This window comes from Mandrillus leucophaeus, unplaced genomic scaffold (genome assembly GCF_000951045.1).
Source record: "Mandrillus leucophaeus isolate KB7577 unplaced genomic scaffold, Mleu.le_1.0 Scaffold407, whole genome shotgun sequence".
Lineage (NCBI taxonomy): Eukaryota > Metazoa > Chordata > Mammalia > Primates > Cercopithecidae > Mandrillus > Mandrillus leucophaeus.
Genome location: NW_012104332.1, coordinates 1,483,832 through 1,492,796, shown reverse-complemented (window position 1 = coordinate 1,492,796; position 8,965 = coordinate 1,483,832). Strand labels below are relative to the sequence as shown.

Genomic DNA, 8,965 nt, shown 5'->3' with positions numbered 1-8,965 from the left:
GAATGAAGCAAAATATAATCATTCTAGTCTTACGTCAGAATTTGAGTTGTATCTAAATCCGCACTCTGCCACCTGCCAGCTGTGACTGAACAAGGTTAAGTTATTTAACTGCTCTGAGACTAGTTTCCTCAGCTATAAAATGGCAACAATTTTTATTCTGCAAGGTTTTGATGAGGACTAAAAGAGAGAATTCATGTGCTGTACCTGTTATTAAATTAATAAACATCATTGACAGATTTCCAGGGGAGCAATTTTGACCAAAATTTGCTGACTTCCTTCCCTCCCTCTGAGGCTCTGTGTTACATGAAGAGGAAGGACAAAAGGAAGGGAAATGAAAATCAGAGAAGGGCCAAGGAAGAAAAACATTGCTTGACAATTCTCTAACACAATGTGGAAATCGTATTGATTTAGTTCTACTTGTCTGTACTAGAATAATGCCCAAGGACCAACCAAGAAATCTCCCATCACTCGGCAGACAGAAGCTACTAACACATGGATCTCCTGACCCCAGAGCCCTACCTTTCACCGTCCCCTTGCCACAGAGTCGGAGACAGGAGGGTCACTCACTGGGGAGTGGAGGGCTGTACTTAGAGGATTTCTGGAGTCCTTTGTCATGTCATATAAACTACAAATGCTGTGCCATTCCACATGCTCATTTAACCTGGTGTTTATAATTATCCTGAGAAAAGGCATAACTATAGGATCTGAACTGCCCGAAGCAATTATCTATTTGGGGCTCAATCAAAATTCACACCTAGTTCTTCCCATCATGGTGGTTTTCTCCTTTATACCAGAACTGCTTCCAACCTGATGGCAGATGCTGCTGGCACTTGGTCCCCTTCACCCCCGGCTAGTGAGGGTGCACGCGCAGTTGTGTTAAACAGTTTTCGACATACCTTCTCAGGTGTCTGGATTTCTCATTAACTCTTGATGAGGGCTTTCTCAGGACCAGGAAATGCAGCTTGGAAAGGTGGGGGATGGGAATGACTGCAGTCCACCTTCAACAAGAGGGGTTGGACAGGAATTCAGTGCCAGCTTCTGGCACATTCTCTGTGGTTTCCAGAGGGTCCTCCAGCACGGGAGAGCCCAGCTGCCCACAATGGTAATAACCCACTCATAACACATGTCCTTTAGTGACTTCACCCACTTCCTCAAATGTTCTTCCTGGAATCACCTCCTAGGTAAACAACAGGCACTGAGTCTTGAACTTGTTCTACTTTTGGAGGAACCCAAACTGAGACAAATTCTAAGATTCATGTGGTTACACATTCACACCAAAAACAAACAAACAAACAAAAAACCAAACCAAAACAAAAAAACAGCCAGTAATAATGACCATGGGTGACTGAGCAGTCAGAACCTGAGGATAACATTTTCAAGGATTGAAAAAGTGAAGCTAACATTCTCCGCAAAGCAGCAAGTTACTTCTCCAGTTTTACCAAGACTCCATCTTGCCAGCAACTGCTGGAATTGCAATCAGGGCAGTGATGGCCTCCAAGGGCTCTAGTAAGGCAGTTACAGATCCAGTTTGGATTTTATAGCTATTAAACAAGAGATTTTAGAATATGCTCAGAAAGGAGGATATTTTTTCTCAATTCAAGAAAACATCTGGGCCGGGTACGGTGGCTCATGCCTGTAATCCCAGCACTTTGGGAGGCCGAGGCGGGCAGACCAACTGAGATCAGGAGTTCAAGACCATCCTGGCCAACATGGCAAAACCCCATCTCTACTAAAAAAGAAAATATAAAAGCCAGTTGTAGCGGCGCATGCCTGTAGTCCCAGCTACTCAGGAGGCTGAGGCACAAGAATCGGTTGAACCTGGGAGGCGGAGGTTGCAGTGAGGCAAAATCATGCCGCTGTACTCCAGCCTGGGTGACAGAGCGAGGCTCCATCTCAAAAGAAAAGAAAAAAGAAAGAAAACATCTGAATTCAAGTTGTAAAGTGTTTTTTAAAAACTACAAGTATGATCAACACATTTACATTATAGAAGACAAGCACAATCATCTCGACATACATTCTAGATTTATCCACTTTGCACACATATTTTAGAAAGATTTTCAGGGATTCAGTATAATATCTTAAAATGACCACTTAGTCTTAGTAAAAATAGATTCCCAGCTTCTGTTAATTGACTGTAACTATGGTCTGAGAGTGATTAGATTTCAAAGTGTTTGTGTGTGTAAAATTCTCACGGGAAAACCAATAGTAGTGGACCGTACTGAAGTGTGATGAGTTTTACTCTGCAGTTTGTCCTGCTCCAGAGATGCCAGACCAGTAAATTACATGGAGTAAGTTCACATAACACGATTGGTTTTATAGACTCTAACCATTTATTTAACAAATGGAAATTTCTAATACATAGCACTTTTCTACATTTAAAATTTTAGGGAGGAGAGACTCATGTTCTACAGTATACGTTATTACAAAAGAGTTCATTATACATTTAAATCAGCTAAAACACTTTCTCTAATGATTAGGATTATCATCCTTTAGTGCAGCGAGGTGACATTTTGTGGAAGGCGTCCATGTGTCTTCGTCAGAGGAGATGTCTTACCAGCACAACCTTCCTTCACTCTGACCCGTCCATTAGAGAACTTCCTTTACCAGTAAAACAGATGCAAGTCCACTTCTCTTTTATGGTTCCCAACTCAAGTGCAGACCTTTTAATTTAGGAAAGAACTCAAACTTATATAAACTAAGGAGTGGAGGTTGTTGTTTTCATTCTGTTTACTCACACACTGCTCTGTGAAGTCAAGGTTTTCTTGTGGATTTTGCTCACGTGCTGATTGCTACGCGTGCAGCCATCATTAGTGCAAATGTGTGGGAGGCTTTTTGAATAATGTATAGCACCCAGAGGAATGAACAGCAGGCCCCCCACCCCCAAATTTAAATCACTGCTCTTGTAAATCCTGAAAGCCAAGGATCACTTGTGCCTTACAGAATCCGGGGGCTCTATCCCCAGGTGCAAAGTACATTTTCCAGGTTTCTCCAGGGCAAAGGCAGGGTGGACACCCTCATTAAACCTGTGCCTGATGAGGAAGAGCAACTGGCCGCTCTCCGCGTTGATGAAGATAAGTCTCTGGTTGCTGTAGTCCAGCAGGATGCCCACTCTGGCTGGACGCTCAGTCACGTGAACATCACTCACGATACCACTGTAGAAAAATGTGTATCTGAAATGAAAGAGAATGGGAAACGTAAAACTCTGGAACTCTCACAGACCTTGATAAGGAAAGTCACTTGGGAATAACCAATTCTTCAGTTATTAACTCCACTTCACAATAAGGACTTGCAATCATGCTGTCCCAAATACTTTCTCTAGATTTCTTGTAGATGCTAAAATGCAGAGCTCATCCCAGCAGATGAGCATGTTTAATAATTTTGCTCCTTCTACATTAGGAGGCAGTCCCAGAATAGCCAACATGCCTCCCTTGTGATTTTTCTCCACATTCTAATTCTCTCCCAGCTGCCCACATGTTTTAACTACCGCATTCATGGCGTGTCATTCTTTTGAATAAAACTCCTTTGAGGCTGCCATGTATTTTTAAAAGTACCACAGGTTTGCCTTCCATACAATGTATTAATTTTACAGTTTTAAAAATTTATAGGTAACTTACATAACGGCCTTTATGAAGTTTAAGAAATACTTCATTATTTTTGCCAACTTCATCCTTTGTTTCCACTCCCCCTTCCCCAAACCAACTTTCCTTTTCATTTTCTCAAGGCTTTCTGCAGCCTTGCCGCCAGAGGAGTGGCCTTTGATTCCTCTCTCTAATTCAGACAAATTCAACTCAACAACGATTCCTTGCACATATCCGTGTATCCAGCACTTTACTAGGCGCTCTGGGGGATGTGAAGGGCATGAAGTACTGTCCTTGCCCTCTGGGATCCCATACTGTATGGGGCAGGAAGGAAAAACTGCCCACACTTGAAACTCGGACCATCGCTGGGAATACCTCTCAGGGCACAGATCGTCAAGTGTTTACTAGACACATTGAATGAACCTGTTTTGGTTGTGAAGGGAAAGGGTCAAGGCCAGGCTGGAAAGGAGAAAGTGCTGACCAGAAAATCTAAATTGCTCTATGTAAAAAGGTAACACAAGTTTGGGGTTTTCTCCTAGTAGTCTTTGAAACTGAGAATGGGGCCCTAAAAGTAGGGGAAAGAATGGAATGAGACATGGAAGAAGAAAGAAGAGAGATGAGGGAAAGGTCTATGGATGTGTAGGCTGTAGGGGTGGGAGCACAGCAATACCAGGGCAGTTTGGACCTAAGAATCTGGGTAAGTGACGAGTCTGGCAGGGAGGGCTGAGGATCTTCAAGACTTGCAACATCTGTCTTAAGGCCCAGAAGCTCAAGTGTAAGTATTCAGGGGATGGCAAGTTGGCAACTTCATTGCAGAAAGAAGCTCAAGTGGAAGGGCAGAGGTTCATGGTGGTGGGGAGATAAGTGAGACTTTTGAGTTGATAAAGGACGTTTCCAACGCTTTGCTAATGAGAGAGATGCCAGAACACTATGATGTTCTGGAACCTGCAGGACAGACTAAATGTTTCAGGTAGCAATGATGGGGAGTGGTAGTGCGAGCTGGGCTCTTACAGAAGGCTTTGGGAGCACATGGGCTCACACTCACTCAGATAGGACAGGCAGGACTTGAATAGGTGAAAAAGAAGGAGAAAAATCCACATAGTAAGGGCAGCAGCAGTGATGGTGAGGTGGCCAAAGAAGCCCGTATGTGGCAGAGAACATCACCATTGGCCTGTTGGGTTTGGACAGGAACGGGGGTGACTTTTCGGATGTTACGTGGATAAGTCAGTCAGGGGCCAGGCTCTAGATTTGCCCTGTCTAACACAGTAGCCACTAGACATGTATGGCCACTTCCATTAAAATTAAAGCTAAGCAAAATTTAAAATTCAGCTTTTCAGTCCTACCAGCCACACTTCAAGTGTTTAATAGCCACACGTGGCACCATTTTTTCTATTACTGCAGAAGCTTCTATTGCATAACACTGGTCTGGAGGGTTCTAAATGCTTAAATGAGTCATTTCTCCTCCCCTGCTTGGAAGGTCCCCGGTCCCTGCAGGCCCAGCGCTGGTCATTCCTTGAGCCAATGCCTACCCGGGAGGCCAAGTGGGGAAAAAGGTATTCCCTGAATCCTTGTCTCCACCAGTTCTGCAGGATGCAGAACCTGACCAGCCCTGCTTCTGTCTCTATTTCTGGCCGAGCACACCATTCTTCCACTAACCTCAACTCTGGCCTGAAGCCAAGCCTGCCTGCGTAGGGCCTCTCTGCCTGGCTGGCTTTGAACAGAGACCTGGTTGGTCTCTGTTCAAACAGGAATCATCCAGAAGCCTGGCTCTGAACACCTGCATGACCCGGGAACTGCCTCCCCTCCCCCTGGTGGACTGAGGCCCCTTACTCCCTTGAGTCCCACCTCTGGCCCACACTCAGTGCAGACCCCTTTGGACACTGGTGGTAACTCCCCTCAGGGCTCCTTGCCCCAGCCTGGCCACATTCTTTCTGGCTGCCCCTCTTCACTGTATCCTGCATGTGGTCCCACCCAAGTTCTGACACCACTGTAGATGTTTGTAGATTTTTGAGCAGAAAAAGCAGGGACAGGATGAAAAGGATGTTTTAGAAATATTTCCCAGTTGCAAGTGGGTAGAGACTAGAAGTGAGGGTGCAGGCTGGGTGGCTGCTGCTGAAACTGCAGAGGAGGTGCAGAAGCCTTGAGCTAGCATGGCAAGTTTAGGAATGGACAGGAAGGAAACCAGCAGATTCTTCTGAGACGATCTTCACGCCTCCTTCCCAATTGTGACATCTGAAAGCCTAGATTCTGTGAGTAGAATCAAGAGTAATATAGGTTGATTTAAAATCATTAAACCAGAAAAAGTAGAAGACAGGAGGGGCTGCCACAGGAGCGCTCTCAGAGTCCCAGAGGCCAGGGTGCCCCAGGTGAAGCCCTCGAAGGATGACATGAGGGCCCCAAGACCCTGCCTCTCTGTGCTGAGACCACACAAAGGGACACACTCTTTCTCCCAGAATCTATGGCGCCCACTCCAAGCCTGAAAGAGCCAAAGGCCAAAGCTGTAGGTTGAACTTGTCAACAAAATATACAATTCTGTTTTCTAGAGTCTAGGAATTTGTTATTGGGGGTTAGTCCTTGGTGTGGGTTTTTTAAAGATTTGAGGAAGGACATTTTCATGAAATTAATATGTAGTTTCAGCTCTGAATCTACTAACTGTAAACTGAATTTGAGTGATTTCAGCTCTGGGTAGGGGCTGGGTCCTTAAGCATTGCACAGCACTGAATATCAATTAATCATAATTGCTCTGACTTGATGAAATGTGACTTTAAGTAGTGCTTGGAGATGGTGTCCTTATGAACCATCTCAGAGAATCAAACTGTCAAGCAGGATGCAGGGAGAAATGTGCAGCCAGAGATATGCAAAATCCCAATCTGTGGGCCTTTTCTGGGAACTTGCAAGCATTGAAGGCTTCTTTTTAAAGCATTACATTTAAATAATGCCTCACATTTGTATGATACTTTACTGTTCCTAAGCTCTTCCCTATACCTGATTTCATGTGATCCTCACAACCCCAAAAGGTAGCAAGCCAGGCATTACTGTCCCCTGCTGAGCTAGATGATATAAGGTATGCTCAAAGGGTTAACCCACTTACGGCAAACAGTCAATAGGAGGCTAATTGAGGATGGAGCCAGAACTAAAATTGGAATCCTGGCTCCTAGTCCAGTGTTCTTTCTATTAAACCATACTGTGAGCATATTCAAATCAACATATGCCTGCCTGATTGCTCTGAGACTAACACAGGCTAATGGCTTTTTCACATCAACCAACCAAACAATACAGGTAATATAGAAGAGAGATTGGCAAACTTTTTCTATAAAGGGACAGATGTAAATAACCTAGGATTTGGCAGACATCTGTCAGCTCCACCATTGTAGTGTAATACAATACATAAACAAATGAGCATGACTGTGTTTCTGCAAATTTATTTACACAGACAGGCAGCAGGTTATATGTGGCTTAGGGGCTATAGTTTGCCAACCGCTGATATGGACCAATGTGGGGGGAGATGTTGGAGATCCACTTCTTCCTCACTCCTGTTGATTCCTTCTCTGTGGAGGGACTCCTTTTAGCATTACCCTTGTGGTCTCTCTCCACCCTGTGGTGAGTTTGAAGGAAAAACTGTGATGCAAAGCCCATCAGTCCCTCCCTCTTCCCTGTCTCTTACTCACTAGCTACCATGGAGACGCACATCCTTCTCTGCTTCTCCAGGCACCAACTCTGCCCTGCAGAGCAAGGAAGCTGACCTGGCCCGGGCTCTGGTTGGGTAAGTCTGCCTCCTAATAGGGTTTAATATAAGAAACCCTCTTCAGGTACGATTCACACACTCTAAAATCAGCTTCCTCAGTAATCAGAGTCAGAGTTTCATCTCCATATACTTGGCTCTTGTTTTCTTTCTTAGTTGGCTCAGAACTTGGGCATGGAAGTGGGTGCTATTTATCAGGTCCCTCAGAGAGCCCTGCCTGGACACCCAAGCATAACATTTTGATGAAGAGGGGAGGGGCAGGGTTCCAGCTTACCTCTGTGGCTCAGAGCAGTGCATGTACCATGAGGTCTCCCCTTGTCCCAGGGCACCTGCCCGCATGGCCGAGCTGGAGCAGATGCCGAGTCGATATGCTGGGCAGTCTGTGACTGTGGTTTCCCAGTAATGCTGGCCACAGGAAGGCAGCTCCTCACCCAGCACTGACGGGATTCTGCGGGCGAAGTCAATCGGAGTATGCTTAGCGCAGGAATCGCCAGCCTATATCTCATGAGTGTAAACATTCACAAATTCACACAGTTTAGGCAGGATACTGCCCTTGGAAACTGCTGGAATTTAACTAAAGATACTCTTTGTTCATTGTATCCCTAACCTTAACCAGATCACCACAGAACTCTCCAAACTCTCAACAGGCATTTGACATATTTCCAGTCACATACATACAACATGCATGATGTACGCTGCATCTCTTAAAAGAGCTGGGAATCAGGAAATAACTAGAATAATGGTAGGACAAAAAGAAATGCTGCAGTCTCTGCCTTTAAGGCGACTTCTCTTCATAAATACAAGGGAAGCAGGTAGGAAACATAATTTGCATAGTTTTCTTCCAAAACTTGCAAAAAAGAAATCTCCAAAACCTTAACCATGACTTCTATGCCTCCTGACCTTACTGGACACAGCCACCAAATGAGGTGCAGCTCTTAAATGACAAGGCAGCTAGTGCTGGCCAGAGCCAAGTGTGGAATTAACCGAGTATGATTAGTGGTCAACAGTCTGTAAGATTCTGGCCTCTTTGAACTGTAGTAGGTGCCCCTAAGAGGTTGGTTGAAGGTTTCTTTTTGTCTCACCTTAGCTATTTTTATAAGCACCTCAGTGAAATGAACCAAAAGCACTTTCAACTGCTGATGGGTGACCTTGTTTGCAAGAATTGCTCAATTTTGCTTGGAAATGGCTGAGACAGCAAGGAAGCATTTTTAATTTAAGCAGCGTTAATATTCAGTCAGCACCTCTCCCTCTCCCCTTTAACAGATGAGAAAATGATTAATGCAAGGGAATGTATTTCACTTTTCATGTCTTGACTCAACAACCTCATTTCAGAGAGGTGGCTACTGACAAGCCCTCACTCTGGAGCAAAGCCCAGCTGCCTGATATTTATGAGCTAATTTTCAGGTTAATAATAAATAAAATTCTATAAAACACATTACAGTTATCATCAGTTATTATCTGTGAACTCTTACCCTCCTCCAGTCTATTTATTTTCTTTTTGATTTTTTGAGGAATCCAAAAGACAGAAAAGCTCAATCTATTTCTTAAATCTCTTTTTTCCCTGAATTCACTCATTTGTATATTTTTAGCACCTGCAATGTTCCAGGCCCCATGCTAGATTTGAGGGATGCAAAGATGCACAGGA

General features: G+C 44.4%; 1 protein-coding gene across 1 annotated transcript in view; it reads right to left on the bottom strand.

Moving 5' to 3' along the window:
• Positions 1–2,307: 2,307 nt before the first annotated feature.
• LOC105548279 (cardiomyopathy-associated protein 5-like) overlaps positions 2,308–8,965 on the bottom strand; it is a 7,938-nt gene continuing 1,280 nt past the window's right edge. Inside the window, exons 2-3 of the mRNA XM_011992204.1 lie at positions 7,595–7,768; positions 2,308–3,170 (exon numbers count right to left, since the gene is read on the bottom strand). Of these exons, the coding sequence (XP_011847594.1) occupies positions 2,924–3,170; positions 7,595–7,659 (312 nt within the window). The 5' untranslated portion in view covers positions 7,660–7,768 and the 3' untranslated portion in view covers positions 2,308–2,923. The remainder of the gene's footprint in view (positions 3,171–7,594; positions 7,769–8,965) is intronic.